General features: G+C 44.0%; 1 protein-coding gene across 1 annotated transcript in view; it reads right to left on the bottom strand.

The window, feature by feature from the left end:
• Window positions 1-19,737, bottom strand: part of LOC126456593 (segmentation protein Runt-like) — a 127,923-nt gene extending 108,186 nt beyond the window's left edge. Inside the window, exon 1 of the mRNA XM_050092337.1 lies at window positions 19,302-19,737. Coding sequence (XP_049948294.1) covers window positions 19,302-19,737 — 436 coding nt within the window. The remainder of the gene's footprint in view (window positions 1-19,301) is intronic.
• Between the last annotated feature and the right edge of the window lie 245 nt (window positions 19,738-19,982).

The raw sequence follows: 19,982 nt of genomic DNA, 5'->3' as shown, positions 1-19,982 counted from the left end.
TGTGCGGCCATCGTTGTTCTTCCATCCGTCAGACATGTCCATGCCATTTCAGCACTGGAACACCAGTCTTATCTGCAATTGGTTCCACAGCGTCTCTCTCCATTCTTACACATTCATTCTTCACCCGATTCAGGCGGGTCGCTCTCATACTCCGTCGTAATTCCTCCAATTTGACAGCCTCAATTTTCCTCCTTCGGCTCTCCAGTATCCGCAACTCTGAACCATATATCAGATTGCTTTCAACGACACCATGTAGCACTACTTTCTTTGTTCTTCCGGTTAAGTGCCGACTCCAAAAGATATCATTTAATGTGTAATAGCTACCCTCGCTTGACTTATTCTGCGGGATATATCCACTTCACACTGACCGTTTCTTACCTGGCCAAACTCAAATTGCAAATCCTTCCCATGTCCACTTTCAACAACAGGATAGTCTGTTTTATCCATGTTGACCGCTAGCAGGACTGTTTATAAGTGTCCATTAAATTTACATTGGATGTTAAAAATGTATCTTTTTCACAGATCCATTTCTTGCTATTGTCAGTCTGGGTTTTACATACTACCTACTTTGCTGTTTCTAAAATACCAGAAAACGGGTCTCTAAATCCATACATATTATAAAAATGAAACCGCTGGAGCGATTTCACACACTTTACTGCCAGGCAACAATCGTTGGGCGGGTAACAACCGCGCACGTAACATGGTCCAGCAGATATGACGTCATAAGCAATGAGCTGCTAGAAAACTGCCGCATCACGCATGACATTTAAACGTATCACTTCCGTGCTACTAATTGTATTCGTGACAACATCTGCAGACAGTATCCACACACTGCACCTACAAAAGCATATCAAGATACGACATATAGTTCAGGATATATGACGTCATAGATACTCAGATGCATTGACATTTAAATCCACTGCACCTGCCACAACTCTGTTCGCAACATATCTCTCAGATAATGTCCACATAATTATGGCACTGAATGTACTTACAACAAATACTTGTCGATAAGTAGTTCGAGAGAGATAATGTCACACTGAGATGCGTGACGTCATATCCCTTGAACTACGGATCAGCTGCTTGTCCGACACCGCAGCTGAGTGAACAGCTCACTGGCTTGTCGTGCCAGAAGACCAGGATTCGATTCCCGGCTGGGACGGAGATTTTATTCGCTCAGGGATTGGGCGTATCTGTCGTCTTCATCATCATCATTTCATCCTCATCGACGCGCAAGTCACCGAAGTGGCCTCACCTCAAAAGACTTGCACCAGGCAGTCAAGTCTATCCGCTGGGAGGCCCTCGCCACACATTTCTTTACTGAGATGGGTGCAAATTATTATCATGCATGAGGTTTTAATAAATTTCTTGTTTACTACTAAGACATTGTGGAGTTGAGTCAAATTAAGGAAATCCCCGTCACTTGGCAGCGCTTTTGACACGTTTCAAATGCGAAGCGCAAACGATTTTAGGCGAAAACAGTAGCCGTCTATAGAGTTAGACTTTGCCATAAAGACGTTTACAAAATCGCGTTGCAGACACGCAAAGGAGCTGCGCCCAGCGTACAGAAACCGCCCGGGATCATGTACCGTAATATGCATACTGTACTTTTACGTTTGCACATTATGCATATTTCTTTGTGCGGGTGTTTCACAATTTCAAAGGCATTCTCACGAATACACGGAAATTGAACTTTTTTGATACTTCACTACAAAACATTTCAGTTTTTGTTTCCTTTTCTAATAGAAAATTGTCAAAATAAACATCCGGGCAATGCCTGGGTTGTCAGCTAGTAAGAAAACACAGGGAGCTTCAAAAAGAATCATCCGATTAAAAATAAAAGTATTTTCTTATTTCACATATGTGTGTCAACAACGTAAGAGCAAACTCTCGACTTTTACATGGTTCCCGCTGGGCAGCAGCGGAGTGCGCCCACTTGAGTTCTAGTAAAAATGGTGTCGGGACAACAGAAAGCGTTTTGTGTTCTACGTTTTGCGCAGTACGGGTTAGTAATAACTGTTCAGCGTGACTTTCATACTAGGTATGGTGTAGATCCTCCTACAACACAGAGCATTAGACGACGACGTGAACATTTTCGAGAAACAGGTTGTTTGTGTAAAGGCAAATTGCCCGGCCGCCCCGAGTGTCTGACACAGAAGTCGAACGCATCCGCCATAGTTTCACAAGGAGTCCGCCGAAATCCGTTCACCGTGCAGCTCGACAACTCAACATACCCTCTATGTCCGTCTGGCGTGAGTTACGTTGACGTTTGCACATGAAACCATACAAAATTCACCTGCGGCAAGCCTCTAAGTTCAAATGTTCAAATATGTGTGAGATATTATGGGACTTAACTGCTAAGGTCATCAGTCCCTAAGCTTACACACTGTTTAAGCTAAATTATCCTAAGGACAAACACACACACACCCATTCCCGAGGGAGGACTCGAACCTCCGCCGGGACCAGCCACACAGTCCATGAGTGCAGCGCCCTAGACCGCTCGGCTAATCACGCGCGGCAAGCCTCTAAGTGAAGGTGACAATACAACGACGTGTAAAGTTTTGTAATTTCGTTCTTGGCGAGATGGAGGATGAAGGTTTTCATCCACGCTTAGTATTTAGTGACGGGGCAACATTGCATTTAAATGGAAAGGTGAACTGTCGTAATGTGAGAATGTGGGGTACGGAACAACCACATGAAGTTGTACAGCGTGAGAGGGTCTCTCCAAAATTTAATGTGTTTTGTGCGGTGTCACGGGAAAGGCGTATGGTCTGTTTTTCTTTGCCGAGAACACTGTTACAGGAAGCACATATCTCGATATGCTTCAGAATTTTCTCTTCCCACAGTTGGAGACTGATTCGAAGGACTTAATTTACCAACAGGATGGCCGGCCGATGTGGTTGAGCGGTTCTAGGCGTTTCAGGCGGGAACCGCGTGACCGCTACGGTCGCAGGTTCGAATCCTGCCTCGGGCATGGATGTGTGTGATGTCCTTAGGTTAGTTAGGTTTAAGTAGTTCCAAGTTCTAGGGAACTGATGACCTCAGATGTTAAGTCCCATAGTGCTCGGAGCCATTTTGAACCAACAGGATGGGCACCGCTACACTGGCATCTGGAAGTGTGGGAATTATTAAATCGAAGTATTACTGAACCATGGATTGGTCGCATTGGACCAAATGATTTAGCCTTGCATTACTGGCCTCCAGGGTGACCAGACCTGACTGTATATGATTATTTCTTGTGGGATTTATAAAAGACTCTGTTTATGTGGCTCCATTACCAACAACAATGAATGAACTGAGACATTCCATAACAGCAGCTGTGAAAGCTGTTAGTCAAGACATTCTCACTGCAGTGTGGGAACAATTTTAATACCGTACTGACATATGCCGTGCATCCTAACCGGGACATATTGCAAACCTATGAGAAGGTATGAAAAAAGGCTTTCTGAGTTTCTCGTTCATCTTAACTCAAAATTCGTTGTATATGTTTACTAGTTCCAGACATATATAGACGTACCAAATCGGATGACTCTTTTTGATACACCCTGTATACTACATTTCTACTACGAGGCTGGCTAAAGGCAGGAGTCTGAAAAGTATTGAAAAGTCAACACTCTCTTTTACTCTTAGGTTGCTTTCAGGTAGTCAGGATAATAAGTCTGTCTCTCATCCTCTTTCTTTTCTCTACAATATCAAAATACTGTTTGGGAAGTACTGTTTCTCACTTTGAAATCTTTTGACGTTTTATAGACTTTTCTTCAATATAGTACCTTTGACCAAAACTTTGATATGAAGTACGTTTGAAAGCGGTAGCTCGTATGAAATAAATGAAATGTTACGCAAAAACGACTTTACGAGGCGTGTTTTTTAAGCAAGTACCGTTTTGAAATTTAAAAAAAGGACGTGCTACAATAGCTCGGCCGGCCGTGGTGGCCAAGCGGTTAAAGGCGCTACAGTCTGGAACCGCGCGACCGCTACGGTCGCAGGTTCGAATCCTGCCTCGGGCATGGGTGTGTGTGATGTCCTTAGGTTAGTTAGGTTTAAGTAGTTCGAAGTTCTAGGGGACTGATGACCTTAGAAGTTAAGTCCCATAGTGCTCAGAGCCATTTGAACCATTTGAACAATATCTCAATAATTTTATTTTTACATGAAAGCCTGAACCTTAATCTACTTCCGTCAATGTTGAGGCACTTCCCATAACTTTGTAAGTAGGCTGTTTAGGTTTTTATGTTGGTAACGTCACCTAGCGCTCTGTATGAAAATCACTGACTGTGATGTGTACAGTATGTGGCTGATTTGCTTTGTTGGAACATTGTTATTGTAGTGTTGGGCAGTTGGATGTGAACAGCGCGTAGCGTTGCGCAGTTGGAGGTGAGCCGCCAGCAGTGGTGGATGTGGGGAGAGAGATGGCAGAATTTTGAGAGCGGACGATCTGGACGTCTGTCCATCAGAGACAGTAAATTTATAAGACTGGATGTCATGAACTGCTATATATTATGACCTTTAAACACTATTAAGGTAAATATGTTGTTTGTTCTCTATCAAAATCTTTCACTTGCTAACTATGCCTATCAGTAGTTAGTGCCTTCCGTAGTTAGAATCTTTTATTTACCTGGCAGTATTGGCGCTCGCTATATTGCAGTACTTCGAGTAACGAAGAATTTTGTGAGGTAAGTGATTCATGAATGGTATAGGTTATTGTTAGTCAGGGCCATTCTTTCGTAGGGATTTTTGAAACTCAGATTGCCTTGCGTTAAAAATATTGTGTGTCAGTTTATTGTTGATCAGAATAAGTAAAAAGAGTAATGTCTGAGTACGTTCAGTTTTGCTCAGCTGGTTGAAAAACAAATGACGTAAGAGGTCTTCCAGCACAGTAATTGATTAATTTTTCTAAGGGGACGTTTTAACGTTGTACCAGTTTTTGAATACCCTCCTCAAAGAAGTCTGCCGCCTGACTTGTTAACCACTGCAACACCACTGTTCTGACTTCGTCATAGTCATCGTCTTCGCCGTCGCCTCGTAATGAGACAATCAATGCAGCAGCTTATTGTAAGATATTGCACAATCAGCGCCGTTCAATTCGAATCAGAACTACAGACGTGGCAAGTTGAGCAAAGGCATCGTTTTGCTGCAAGGCAATGCCCGACCGCATGTGGCGAATCAGACCAAAGATCTCATCACATCTTTTCAATGGGAAACTCTAGATCATCGCCCGTACAGCCCCGATCTTGCACTTGAAGAAACACCTGGGCGGTCAGCGTCTTCAAGACGATGACGAAGTCAAAACGGTGGTGATGCAGTGGTTAACAAGTCAGGCGGCGGACTTCTATGAGGAGGGTACAACGTTGTGACAAGTGCCTCAATATTGACGGAAATTATGTAGAAAAGTACACTACTGGCCATTAAAATTGCTACACTACGAAGATGACGTGCTACACACGCGAAATTTAACCGATAGGAAGAAGATGCTGTGATATGCAAATGATTAGCTTTTCAGAGCATTCACCCAAGGTTGGCGCCGGTGGCGACAGCTACAACGTGCTGACATGAGGAAAGTTTCCAACCGATATCTCGTACACAAATAGCAGTTGACCGGCGTTGCCTGGTGAAACGTTGTTGTGATGCCTCGTGTAAGGAGGAGGAATGCGTACCATCGCGTTTCCGACTTTGATAAAGGTCGGATTGTAGCCTATCGCGATTGCCGTTTATCGTATCGCGACATTGCTGCTCGTGTTGGTCGAGATCCAATAACTGTTAGCAGAATATGGAACCGGTGGGTTCAGGAGGGTAATACGGAACGCCGTGCTGGATCCCAACGCCCTCGTATCACTGTCGAGACGACAGACATCTTAACCGCAGGGCTGTAACGGATCGTGCAGCCACGTCTCGATCCCTGAGTCAACAGATAGGGACGTTTGCAAGACAACAAGCATCTGCACGAACAGTTCGACGACGTTTGCAGCAGCATGGGCTATCAGCTCTGAGCCCATGGCTGCGGTTACCCTTGACGCTGCATCACAGACAGGAGCGCCTGCGATAGTGTACTCAACGACGAACGTGGGTGCACGAATGGCAAAACGTCATTTTTCGGATGAATACAGGTTCTGTTTAGAGCATCATGATGGTCGCATCCGTGTTTGGCGACATCGCGGTGAACGCACATTGGAAGCGTGTATTCGTCATCGCCATACTGGCGTATCACCCGGCGTGATGGTATGGGCTGCCATTGGTTACACGTCTCGGTCACCTCTTGTTCGCATTGACGGCACTTTGAACAGTGGATGTTACATTTCAGATGTGTTACGACCCGTGGCTCTACCCTTCATTCGATCCCTGCAAAACCCTACATTTCAGCAGGATAATGCAGGACCGCATGTTGCAGGTCCTGTACGGGCCTTTCTGGATACAGAAAATGTTCGACTGCTGCCCTGGCCAGCACATTCTCCAGATCTCTCACCAATTGGAAACGTCTGGTCAATGGTGGCAGAACAACTGGCTCGTCACAATACTCCAGTCACTATTCTTGATGAACTGTGGTATCGTGTTGTAGCTGCATGGGCAGCTGTACCTGTACACGCCATCGAAGCTCTGTTTGACTCAATGCCCAGGCGTATTAAGGTCGTTATTACGGCCAGAGGTGGTTGTTCTGGGTACTGATTTCTCAGGAGCTATGCACCCAAATTGTGTGAAAATGTAATCACATGTCAGTTCTAGTATAATATATTTGTTCAATGAATACCCGTTTATCATCTGCATTTCTTCTTGGTGTAGATATTTTAATGGCCAGCAGTGTAGATTAAGGTACAGGCTTTCATGTACAAACAAAACTATTGGGGTATCTTAGCCCGTCTTTTTTAAATTTCAGAACGGTACTTACGTAAAACAAAAACACGCCTCGCACTTAAATATTTATTAGTTTTGGGGCACAGTGCAAGTATGCAAACAAATCGTATTCAAGCGAAGTGATTTCCAGGTGCGCAGCACGCTGTAGAGAATGAAGAGAAACTCCGCAATTCGATCTGTTCCATTACGTGCCAGTGGAAATGATGCTCCATCGGCGCCGCCTCTGGTCCTTGCAGAACGACGCCTGACACTCGCGTGACAGCGTGTTTGGGGGCGGCGGCGCGCCCGGAGCTGCGCCGGACAGGGAGCGCTGGCCGGACTCGAGACCCGCTAATTCGCGACGCGTCCGCTTGACAGGCGGTCCGTCGCGCCGGACGAGTGAATTTGTCGCCCGGGGGCCGGGCTGTCAGCCGCAGCCGGCAGTCGGCAGCCGGCGGGGCCCCGCCACTGTGCGAGCGCGCGCTCTGTTTGCATAAAATATAAGCCGTGTTGGTTCGAGTGTTATTGGATTCTTGAGGGTCGCGCGTCGCCTCATAACGCGCCGGACCCACCTCTCCTCGCCGCCCACCGGTGAGTCATTTGGGCGTCCCGGACGGCCCGCCGCCCCCTCCCCCAATCGATATCGACTGCGCGCCGCCACGTCGAGCTAAATGATCGACTTTGTGCCCGTGTTAATCTGCCCAATTCGGAGAGGGCGTGAGGCAGGGAGGCGGGGCGCAGGGGGGGGGGGGGGGGGGCACCGACGGCGACCATCGGCGCTCTGATTTCTGCAGAGAAAAATAAATAGCACGCCGCGCCCGGCAAACGAGCTCCGTATTAACTGAGTACTGGAAACAATGTCCTCTGCCCCGCGCTGTCACCGGCGGGGCGGCCTCTAGATAAATATTTGATCCCCGCGTGCCGCGCGGCGCCGACGCGATGCCCGATTTTGCAGCCATCAAACAAGGACCGGGCGCGCTCGCTTCTCTGCCGAAACCTGGCAGCAATGAATGTTCCGACAGTGCCAGGGGAATTGTGGTTAACACTCGGAGCGCTTACAGTTTCTGCTGAATGGCGTCTTTTGCCTCAAAATTTTTGCAATACAGTGATTGTTTCTGAATATTACATTTAACAAATAAGTTTTTCGTAAGTAAGTTTAGTGACTGATCCACTTAATTTCACGTGGCGGTAAATCATTATTCCTATTTCTTAACTGTCGCTCTAGTCTGGGATACCATATGTGTTACCTACGGGGTGTCCAGAAAAGGACTCACTGATTTCAAAATTAAATATCTCGAAAAGAAAGACCGATATAGGAATGCAGTAAACGGTATGTTTATTGTGAAAGCTGTAAGAAGTTTATACAGCAGTTTGAAATAATAGTTACAAAAGCTGCTAACAGATGGCGCTGTAATCGCCATACGTAATGCCTAGTATAAATAGTGATCCGTGGCCCAGAGCGATCAGCTCCACTATTGAAACGTGGAAGGAGGTTAGCGTACCGAAGGAAGAGATTAAAACCATGTACTCCATTGAACAACGCGTTTTTCTGGTGCTAGAGTACCACAGGTTAGAAGAGAGTCCTACGGCAACAAGGCCAAGTTTTCAAGCACGATTTAATGTTCCAAAAGGACCCGATGCGAAAACCATTCGTACGCTCTTCGCAAAATTTCAACGAACAGGCAGCGTAGCTGATGATCTAGTGGGGCATGTTGGCCGCAAGCAAACCGCAGTTACGCCTGAAAATATCGCCACGGTTTCTGGAATTATTCAGCGAAATCCAATGTCATCCGTCCGTAGAATTGCATCTGAGACTGGTTTGAAGCGTTCCAGCACGCAGAAAATACTGAGAAAGAGCCTACACATGTTTCCATTCAAAATTCAAACGCACCAGGCCATACCCGTACGAGCTGTGCAACAAAGAGTTGCCTTTGCTAATCAGATGCTCACCATGATTGATAGTGAAGGATTTGATATCGGCTGCATCTGGTTTACAGATGAAGCACACTTCCACCTGAATGGGTACGTGAATAAGCAGATCTGGCGATTTTGGTGTTCCGAAAAGCCATATTGGTGTGAAGCGAAACCCCTGTATTCTCCTAAAGTTACTGTGTGGGCTGCAGTATGCAGCAGAGGCATTATTGGCCCTTTTTTCATTCGAGAAACGGTTGTCGCCGGATTTGACTCCCTGTGACTTTTTTTTGTGGGGCACAGTGAAATACATGCTCTACCCGAAGCATCCCGCCACGCTGGACGAGCTTGAATCGGCGTTCTCTGTGACATGTGAATCCATTTCGGTTGAGACACTACGAAATGTGATGGCGAATTTCATTCTTCATTTGCGCCACCTCTGTAGTGCCAATGGTGAACATTTTGAAAACATTGTGATGTGATTGTTTGAAAAGATTGTTTTCATACGTTTATTTCACTTACGTATGCTGATATGAGCTGTACAGCGTACAGCGCCATCTGTTAGCAGCTTTTGTAACTATTTTTTCAAATTGCTGTATAAACTTCTTACAGCTTTCACAATACACATACTGTTTACTGCATTCCTTTATCGATCTTTGTTTTCGAGATATTTTGAAATCAGGGAGCCCTTTTCTGGACATCTTGTACATTCCTCCATGAATCATTACTGTACTCGGCTTTCGTGATACATTCTCCTTTCTTCAGATCCAGTGCCTCCGCATCCAAGTTGATATCATCCTTTCATCTCGTCCATGCCGTTCCTTGGCCGTCCACAGATCTTGAGAAAGCCACTCTCTGTGGTCTTCGATCTTCCATCCTTATTAGGTGCCCAATCCACATCAGTCTTCTTTCTTTCAACCTCTGGCCAAAATCGGCTTGTGAGTGTAGCTCTAATTTTTTAGTATCCTCGAGTCCTATGACTGCGGTACTCTCTCGGGGCCAAATATTTTCCTCCATATCTTTCTCTCGCCGCGCAGGATCAGCCGAACGGTCTAAGGCGCTGCAGTCATGGACTGTGCGGCTGGTCCCGGCGGAGGTTCGAGTCCTCCCTCGGGCATGGGTGTGTGTGTTTGTCCTTAGGATAATTTAGGTTAAGTTGTGTGTAAGCTTAGGGAATGATGACCTTACCAGCATAAGATTTCACACACATTTGAACATTTGAACATATCTTTCTCTCGAAGACTAGTTTTTGCTCATCACTTTTCCTCAGTGTAAAAGATTCCGTGTACAACTGCAAGGAGAATTACTCTCTAATGTAGCCCGAGTTCAAAATTTCTCGAAACAGCTCTACTGCACAACAAGTTCAGTAATCTAAAATGTGTCCTATTTGCTGCTGCGACCCTTGACTTAATTCCAGTTTCCATTTCATTCTGTTCGCTGAAGATGGATCCCAAATGTTTAAATAGGTCTACTATTTTAAGAGTGTATTCATCCATTGTCAGTGGGATACCATCAATGTACTCTGTTTTGTCCTCGTTAATTTGCAACCCTGCTTTCCCTGCAACATTTCTGAGAGAAATTGTCCTAAGTTCCAAAATTTCTTTGCTATCACGTATTAGAACAACACTGCGTACAGAAGCCGATTGAACTTTGAATTCCAAAACACATTTCTTTATAATTTATCAACACTCCTGATCACTTATAGAGTTTAGTTTGGGGGAGGAAGTATCTGAGTGAAATACCATCTCAAATGAAATGCCCTTCCATATTTCCTGCTACTGGCTTTCAAACAATTTCAAGCTAGTAGCTCATTAAAAACGGACCTGCCAAATTGAGTATTTAAATACAACACGGTAATAAATATACGGATTACATTTGAATATGAGACACTAAAAGTAGCAGTAGAGTTTTGCCATTTGAGCAGCAGATAGGGCATAAAACGCAGACTGACAGTAGCGAGGAAAGCGTTTCAGAAAAAGATACTGTTTTTAACGTGGCACAAAAATTTAAATGTTAGAAAGCATTTTCTGAAGGTATTTGTCTTGGGTGCGGCCTTGTCTGGAAGTGAAAAGTTGACGATAAACACTTATTACAGAACGAGGAGAGAAGCTTTTGAAATCTGCTGTAGAAGAATGCTGAATGGTGGCTAGGTAGATCGGGTACCGACGAAAAGATGCTGAATCGGATTCAGCAGAACTTACATCCCACAAGTAGTCCGCAAGTGGACATCCATACGCTAGACGCCAAAAGCTCATACTCTGCTCCGCCCAGACAATATCAGCACAGTATGAATAGCACCTCATACTTCAAGACAGTTGCCGCTAAGAAGAGCCCAACTGGACATTCTACAGGTAATCGTAGTTATCGTTCACTGTTCTTAGAATTGGACCAGCGGTAATTGTGAACACTGGACTTTTGCCACTCACCAATTAACTAATTGTAAAGTTTCAATTAATAAATTATTCTGAATTGTTGATAATCTGTGTTGCCATTTACCACAGTGTTCCCTAACCCTATTTGCTCCTGTGACGAGGTTGTGTAGCTGCTGAGTGCAAGCAACAGCGACAGCAAGTACTTTTTACGATTGGGGGTTCTCTTTTTGCCCCATTTATGTGTGTACTTGGCGAATGCAACAGACACAAATCTTGGCTACGGTAAGAATGTTCAAATGGCAAAGGCTGTATTAATTATGCAGAGATGAAGGGGCTCGCACAATGTACACAGACTAGCGTGGAGAGATGGGTCAGACCAGTCTTCGGACTGTAGACTGCAACAACAATGGAAGACATTACAGGTCCTGCATACATTTTTTAGAACCATGGCGTCCTGCTATATGTACTTTATTATTGACACTCGCAAATAATGCGATGGACATAACCTTCAGAGCAAGGGCACTAGGTCCCCGAAACGGTGAAGAAAGTAAATTCTTTTATGCAACTGGTTGCTTATTATTTCATTGTACATTGTCCGCTCCTGGTAGCTGAGTTGTCAGCGTGACGGAATGTCATACCTAAAACGGTCTACCCGACGGGAGGCCCTAGCCACAGGGCATTACCATTTCCAATGTACATTACAGCTAAGTTGCTATTTTATTTAACTATTGTTACACCAAAAATTGCGCAAAGTTTCGAATATTTACGTTCGTTGGCCCGTCATCTTTCTGGATGCTTAGATGCGAACTGTCTCGATATCCAATTCTGTTTCAGCCTATTTTTCTCAGAGTCGCTCCGACACTCGGTGACCTCAGCTATTTGTTCTATGCGTTCCAATCTCAGAATTCCCCTACCATATTTGCCTCTACTATCAAGAACACTACACTGTGTCGTCTTAAGACACGTCCTATCATCATGTACCCTCTTCTAGCTAGTGTCTTAACGTCATATTCTTTTCTTTTCCAATCTGCGGAAAACCTCCTCATTTCTATTGGAATCAGTTCACTTAATTTTGAACATCCTTCTGTAAACCATATCTCAAAGGGTTCACTTCTCGTATTTTCCGTTTCTTTTCCAATCCTTGATTCACTTAGATACAGTGCTGTGCTCCAGACGTACTTTCTCATAAATTTATTTTTCATATTAAGTCCTATGCTTCATACTAGCAGACTTCCTTTAGGGAGGATGAATCTCTTCGTTCATGCAGGTACTCTTTTTACGTCCTCCTCAGTCAATCTGCCATGAGCTATTTTGTTTGACACACGGGTGAATTCGTACATTGTCTGCTACATGGCACCAGTTTTCATAAGTTTGTAGCTAACATCGTTTCTGCCGCTCCTCAATATCTTCCTTCTTGTGTCTCAAGTGCCATTCTGTGCTATATGAGTTCACTGCATTCAACAAGTATTGTAAATTTTCCATATTTTCTCAGAGGATAAAAGTGTCATCAGCTAATCTTATCATACTTCCCTTCATCCTCTATTGAATCCCAATTCTGATAGTTTCTTTTATTTTCTTTGCTGTTCTTCGATTTACAGGTTGAACTTTAGAGGGGGAAGACTGCGCTCCTCCCTTATGTCCTTTTCAGCCAAAGCACTCCTTTCGCGATATTGAGTTCAATCTTTCACTGCCATTATAATATCTCGTAACTATTGAGGATCTGCCGGTGTTATTGACAGAAATTTTTCGTCTGTCCAACCAGATTGACGATTTCTATTTCACTCACTTATATGGGGCACCCAGTTTCCTGTGATCGTCTTTTATGCAAGTGTGGAACCGAGATAATTTTTCCTGCAGTGTGCAGACATTTTTAACTGCAAAGACTCTACTAGTGAAAGAATCAATAGAGAGTATGGTCGACATGTAAAGCGCCTTGGAAGTGACGTACAACATTAGTTGAGTGTTAATTCCCCCTCCTGAATTAATGTCTGACTTGGCCGGTGCATACACTTGTTACTCTTGTGGTGTTAACTTGAAGTTTGATTTCTGCAAACAGAAGCATTTCTTGTTTTCATCTCAACTCCTATTTAGAAAGAACAAGCTTTCTTCTGGTGAAAATTATCCAATTTGCATTCCTTTCCAAATAGAAAATGATTTTTTCGCAAAAATGTAGCTGTCAGATTGTCACCCAGAAGTAAACTGTTACATCTTGTCATTTATTATAGAGTCAACTACAATATCTGAAGGTGACACTGCAACTGAAGTCGGTGACCAACCCATTAATTATGTGCTTCAAGGCTGTTTAATAAAAGTTTACAGACTTTCGTTTCAGAAACAAAACTTGGCCAGAATATCAAGATTTTTCCCAGTTCAAGTAAATCGTTTTAAGACGGAATGCCAGTAGGAGCAGCACAGTTCCTGGAAAATGGCTCAGTAGCGCCCCCCCCCCCCCCCACCAAAAAAAAAACACACACACACACACACACACACACCCGCATCCTTCTCCAGCTGAGCTTTTGCTTCGTCTGTAATATCGTCGTATCTTTATCCTGTTACTTCCTTCGAATTCCGGAGGATCCATCTTCAAATAATAGGCCGCAGTTTGTATTTGCTATTCTTCTCCTTGAATCCTTTAGATGAATCTAGGTAATCCCTTCCCTTTCTTGCCACACTGAGGTGCAACATCGCAATCAAAGATGCTCGGACTCTGTTCATATTTCAGTTTAGCTGTGACGGTCCGTCGCTCCATTTGTACGAGAAGTGCCGTATTACGTGGAAGACATACAGTCAAACTTATGACTTAGGGCCTAACTTTCAAAATACCTTGCTGTTTTCTTCGTTTCCCTATACTTCTACTACTATAGATCTGATGTTTTTTTGTGATGTCTTCCTTGAGAACATACCCCTCTACTTCCACAAATTGTTGCAACACATAAGAATGAAATTCCCGTATTTGCAGAGAAATTAATGATGGAGAAAAAGCTAGGCCTGTACAGAAATTAAATTTGGACATGAAGAATGCGTCTTATTGAAGAAAAAAATACCGTCTCCTGCAAGATGGAAAATCGGAATAATATCACAATTCAGAAGTTCAAATCTTTTATTCTGCTTTCTGATTTGAGAGTGTTGTAATTAATCGCTTCTAGTGAGAATTGTCAGCTACAGAAATCATAGTGCACAGTTCAGTTTGCAAGGGGAGAGGAGCTGCCTACTTTCTTACTCTCGACCAAGTAAATTACTTTCGTAGGAATATGTTTAAAGTTGTTGAGATTTGTAACCGTGCTTTTGCGTGATGGGAAAGAGAGAGCTTTCTTTTCCCACTACTTCTCCCCTATTTTTCGAGGTTTTCTACACATGTTATAGTCATCAACCTCAAATTTATTACTGTGAATTTTTTCAGTGCCGTTTTTCAAGTCAAAACTACGGTTTCACCTACTACAGAGCCAGTAGAATTAGTAATTTTTGATTGGAATCTATCCTGACTCTTTGCATAGATCAACCACTAGCAGTGGTATTCAAATTAGTTTCCTCTGTAAATAGTTTAAAGATATTGTGAATAGCTTTACGTTTTGTCTGCTTCTTGGAAAAAAATGCACATTATAATGCTTCATTCACTTCAGGATGGAATCTCAGTAAAGGTATCATACATTTTACGGACCAAATCACCATATCTAATTATGGGAGCCCCGAGTATCCACACCCAGGAATTTTATTTGTTCTACATCTTCTACCCGTGACATGAGCAGCGTCTGGGAGGAACATGGTGTAAATTGATATTTAGCAACTCAATTCGTGATGGAAACACCAAACGAACTGCAAAAGAAAAACAGAAGACGTTCTATTTTGAGTAGAATAGTTGCTTCAGAAGAAAACATATCCATTTCATTGTGACAAAGTTTCGTTGCCTTTAATCTAATTTACCAGAGTTTTTGGCAATCATCTGTAGCGTCACATAGTAAATACAGTGCCCTGTTGCAAAATAAAGTACTAGTGTGCTGTACCTATTGAAATAAATGTTGCTGTTTGGTCATCCGCTTCAGTAAAAATATCACCTGAAGAAGACGAAATACTGCGAAATTTCAGTACAGTACTGTATAACACACAATATCCCCTGGACTAGAAATACTGAATTTTAAACTTCAGCTAACGTAGCTTAAGCTTGGTGAGATGCAGCAGATCTTGTAGCTTAATCGATGCCGGTGAGTCTTCTTCTTGGTACTGTGTCATTATTCTGGTAAGGTAGTTATATGAAATCAGTTCTGACACCAAGCGACTGTTTCTTGTTCTATTCCCAACTTTTTTGAGGCACATTGCTTACAGATGAAGTGTTCATGTTCGAACTGCTCTTGTTCATTATTGATTTTTTCTTCAAATTTGTTCAGTTCTGTGAACAACAACAAATCGCGAACGACGCTTTTAAGAACTGCACATTTGCAAAAGCCCCATTGCCCACAAAGCAGGAAAGAGGCGGCACGATGATGGCTTCCAGGTGCCAATAATTCGAAGTTGTATCAATTTCATATTATTTCCCGTATGTTAGAAACGTAAAAGAAACTGCAGTGAGATTTAAGGTAAGTGTGCTGATGAAGCATAAAGATGCTGGCGCAGTGGTAAGACAGTCAATTCGATTTTGGAAGACGGTGGGTCAAATATACGACAGGTCAACCAAAATTTGGCTATCCGTGATTTATCAGAATCGCTTAAGGCAAATTCTGGGATGGTTCCGCTGAAAGGGGCACGGCCCATTTCCTTCCGCCTCTTTCCACAATCCGAGTTTGTGTTTCGCCTCTACTGACTTAATCGCCAACAGGACATTAAACCTTAATTTTCCTTCCTTCCTTCATTCCATAGTTTTTCTTCCATGGCTTCAAAACTGTTACTACACAAATGTTGTCACTGCACGACCCTACGTCACAGAATCAGTAAACTAATAAAGTGCGGCCGTGGGGCAATGAAATTAACGGACGGCACTATGAAATTATCCGGTAATATTAGAGGGCGGTGTGCAGCATCAATCAGTCATTTAACCTTTTGAAGGGGTAATAAACAGAATTTCAGGGCCGTGTATGTATATAAAACGTCAGTTCTGTTATCAATAATTTATCGACGATTCTCACGAAAACAACAAACAATATTTACGCTGAAGAACACAAGAATGTTACTGCCTATGTCTTCATCGAGAAACAAAACTCTGCAAGTACAATTTTTTATCAGCTTCAAAAACGTGGCGCAAAAATCGCCAATTCAAACAGGCAGACGAGCACGTTCTTCTGGTGGAGTCAACAGTCATTCTTAATGTTAACATCACAAACACAACAAACATTTTGTGACAGTATTTAACCATCAGATTGTAAAATTAAATGTATGTTACGAAATATAGTTTTCTTCCACATACATTGGAAGCGGTGCATGAAAGTGATCTCCAGTCTACGATTATAACGCTCCAGCTGATAATAACGGGAGATGCTGTGGTCTAACCAGATTCAATCCAATAACACTTAATATTACAGGTGTAGTATTCAGATGAGGCCGATTAAGAGGAAGACTTCAGTATTTTTTCCCACAAAATAAAAGTAAGGATATCACTGTGGTGGGCGATGGCAATGAGATACAAAAACCTAAAGCAGCAAAATATAACAGCCATTTCCTGAGTTGTCAATAATATGACTCAAGGCCTCAAATTTTGTAACGGAAAGGACATTACCAGCATCTATGTGTCAATTATTTTGAGAGAATTATCGATATTTTGCCGTTAACCGATGAAGGAGAGTTGCAGTACAATAATGTTTTCACGAAGGTATGATGAAAAAAAAACTGTTTCTGGTGTTCTAAATTTCATTGCCTTGACAGTGGTAATCGTCCGACAAAAATTAAGAAAATGCTGAATATATTCTGAAATAGTGGTGAAAGTTTTATGGGAAAAATATAGGAACTGAGACGTCCCTACTTTTTCAGAATCAGTTGCAATTGTATAAAGAGTACTGTGTTCACAACAGTACCTCGAAAAGAATGGTGGAAATACTCTTTTTCCACAATATACCCTAACTTGAAGAATTCAGTGAATTTTTCATCCGCAAACAGCTATGTGAACAAGCCGTAGCCTAACAACTCCGATCGCAGAAACCTAAGGAACTACTCAATACTACAATCGCATTTATCGTCAGAATATTGAACTACATCTTGCATTTTATCACTGACAATGAACACACAAAATGCATAGAAAATATTACCATGTATCATTACAAACACATACAGGATATGGCTTAATTATTCAGTACCAACAATCTGAAATGTATTGCTTTAAAATCAAATCGGGGACGCATTACGAGCATTTCATCGAACCAGAAATTAAGCTGTAAAGCACTGGTAACGAGAATCTACTTTTACTTCTGATAAAGAACTTTGCTCTTTGATTGTAACCTACACTAGCAGAAAAAATTATTAATTATTTACAAGTTTATGGTGTCCGAAACAGCTCTTCTTCGGAGAAAACGAACGAATGTCTGCGAACGCTTAGGAATCGGTGGGCTTGAAGCACCGATAGTTAAGAAACTGGGAGCACAAACAGCACCGGGATTACTTCCAGTACCAGATCGATCGATATTCATTGTTTTCTTTCGTTGAAAATTCTCGTTCAGATATCTGAATTAGTGGAAATGTTCAGACAAACCGCCTTAGGTCGCGTATTATTCGAGGTATTTCAGTACTTTCGCTTATCAGACACGTGCATCCTCTATTATTCATTGCATAAGCGACAATAGTTAGATACTCACAGCTCCGCTCACCGACACCGAAAATACAAAGTCACTGAGGTAATGAACACCTGACGATGCTCGCGTCTGACGACCGAAACTAGTCAGATAAATCAAATAAGACGCAACATGTGACGGTTTATCTGCCCGCTAATTAGTGTCCGTGCGTCCTGTAGGTGATGTCTGAGTTTATTATTCTTGTAAGGTATCGGTAGAAACAGTGACTGAAGCTACCACAAGGTAGGTTCGGCTCTGGTAAAGACCTATGCTGACATTCTATGCACTGTAAATTGAAACTACAGAGGCGTAAAAAGCAAATTATTTGTAATTTTTACAGAATTCTTCACTATCGAAAGATCTTCGTCCGGTAGATACGACTTCAAGTCTGCGTAAAATTCTGGAACAGTGTTCAGGACGGTTCTAGGCGCTTCAGTCTGAAACCGCTTGACCGCTACGGTCGCAGGTTTGAATCCTGCCTCGGGCATGGATGTGTGTGATGTGCTTAGGTTAGTTCTAAGTTCTAGGGGACTGAACCATGTGAACCATTTTTTTTTGTTCAGGAAGGTGGTGGTCAAGTTAAGAAATGAGTCACACGAACTGCGTTAAAATTACTTTGTTTCCTTCCGCTGAAGAAATCCGTTCGGACATTTGAATTCCACTATTTTTCGTAAGGGGTAGCTTATTCTGACACTTGATGAAAGCCTACTCAGTAAGTTTCAGAAGCAACGTTCGGTAACGAATGTAGCAATCGAGTTGCGGTAGTGTGACTTCCTGGGGGTACTTTTAAAACTTTAGATTTCTTAAAACGTTATTTTAACGCTTTTCTGAGCGTTTTAGAAGTGTGAATACAATATTTGTTTTCATAACTTCAACTGCAACAAAAGTTCTATCATACCGCATCTCAAAATCTATGGTTATGACCTTTTTTTTCGTCAGAGGTACCGGTTCGGCGTACATTTGCGTACCGACTCAGTTCAAGCACTGTATCAGTATACTACAAACAGTTGCATACCGCTCCTCTGGGTGAGGAGCATGAAGACAAAATTATAGCGCCCACAGAGGAATTCAAGCCGCGTTTCATACAGGAAAAGAACGCGAAGAGCCCTAATCAGTAGTAGGCTAGAAAGCGGAGCACCGTCTGCCACGCGCTACACTACAGTGTGCAGAGTATAGATGTAGGTATTTTTCAACCACCTGGTGGAAAAAAGTATGATCAGCTGATTAGTGTGCGAGATTGTTTGCTGTCGCCAGCACAGTGTTATCGTCGGAGGCCTGGCAGCCTACGTGAAGGCGGACTCGGCCGGCAGCAGGTAGCACGGAGGTGCGGCGCGTAGTAGCGACGCCAGAGGCGGCGGTTCGCGACTGCGCGGGGCACACGCGCGCAGCGGCCCAGAGGAGGGGGCCAGGTTCGAAACCCGGCGCCGGCGCTAGCCGACGTACTCACCCCTGCCGCTGCGTCCGACGAAGCGGAGGTCGTTGAACTTGGCCACCTGGTTCTTCATGACGGCGGTGCAGTTGCGCAGCTCGCCGCAGAAGTTCTCGTCGTTGCCGGCGCGCACCGTCACCAGGGTGCCGTCGACGATGTCGTCGAGTGCGACCACCTTGAAGGCGACGGGCAGCGACTTGTTGGAGCGCCAGTGCGAGGGCAGCGCCGAGCACAGCACGGCGGGGCTGCCCGTCTGCACGAGCTCGCCGTGGTACTCCTGCAGCGCCTCGTGCAGGCTGGCGAGCGCCTCCTCGCCGGCCATCACGCACCGGCTGACGGCCGAGCCGGCGCCGTCGCCCGCGGCGTCCACGGCCGCCGGCAGATGCATCCGCTGCTGCTGCTGCTGCTGCTGTTGCTGCTGCGGCTGTCGGCACGGCGCCGCGCCCGAGCTCATATAAAACCAGACACTGTGCACTGGGTGTCGTCGCGCCGGCCGCTAGTCCACGCGCCAGCCACGCATGTTTGTCCTCGCAGACTGACACTTTTTTCCCGACTCCCCCGCGCCGCCTGCTCTCTGACGGCTGGTGCTGCTGCAGCTGCTGCTGTCGCCGCGTCGCGCCCCGCGGGGGTGGTGAGAATATTCGCCTCCCCCCTTCCCCCTCCCGTCGCGCTTTTTTTCCCTCCTAGCGGCTCCTTCTC

Source organism: Schistocerca serialis, chromosome 2 (genome assembly GCF_023864345.2).
Source record: "Schistocerca serialis cubense isolate TAMUIC-IGC-003099 chromosome 2, iqSchSeri2.2, whole genome shotgun sequence".
NCBI lineage: Eukaryota > Metazoa > Arthropoda > Insecta > Orthoptera > Acrididae > Schistocerca > Schistocerca serialis.
This window is presented reverse-complemented; position numbering and strand designations above follow the sequence as displayed.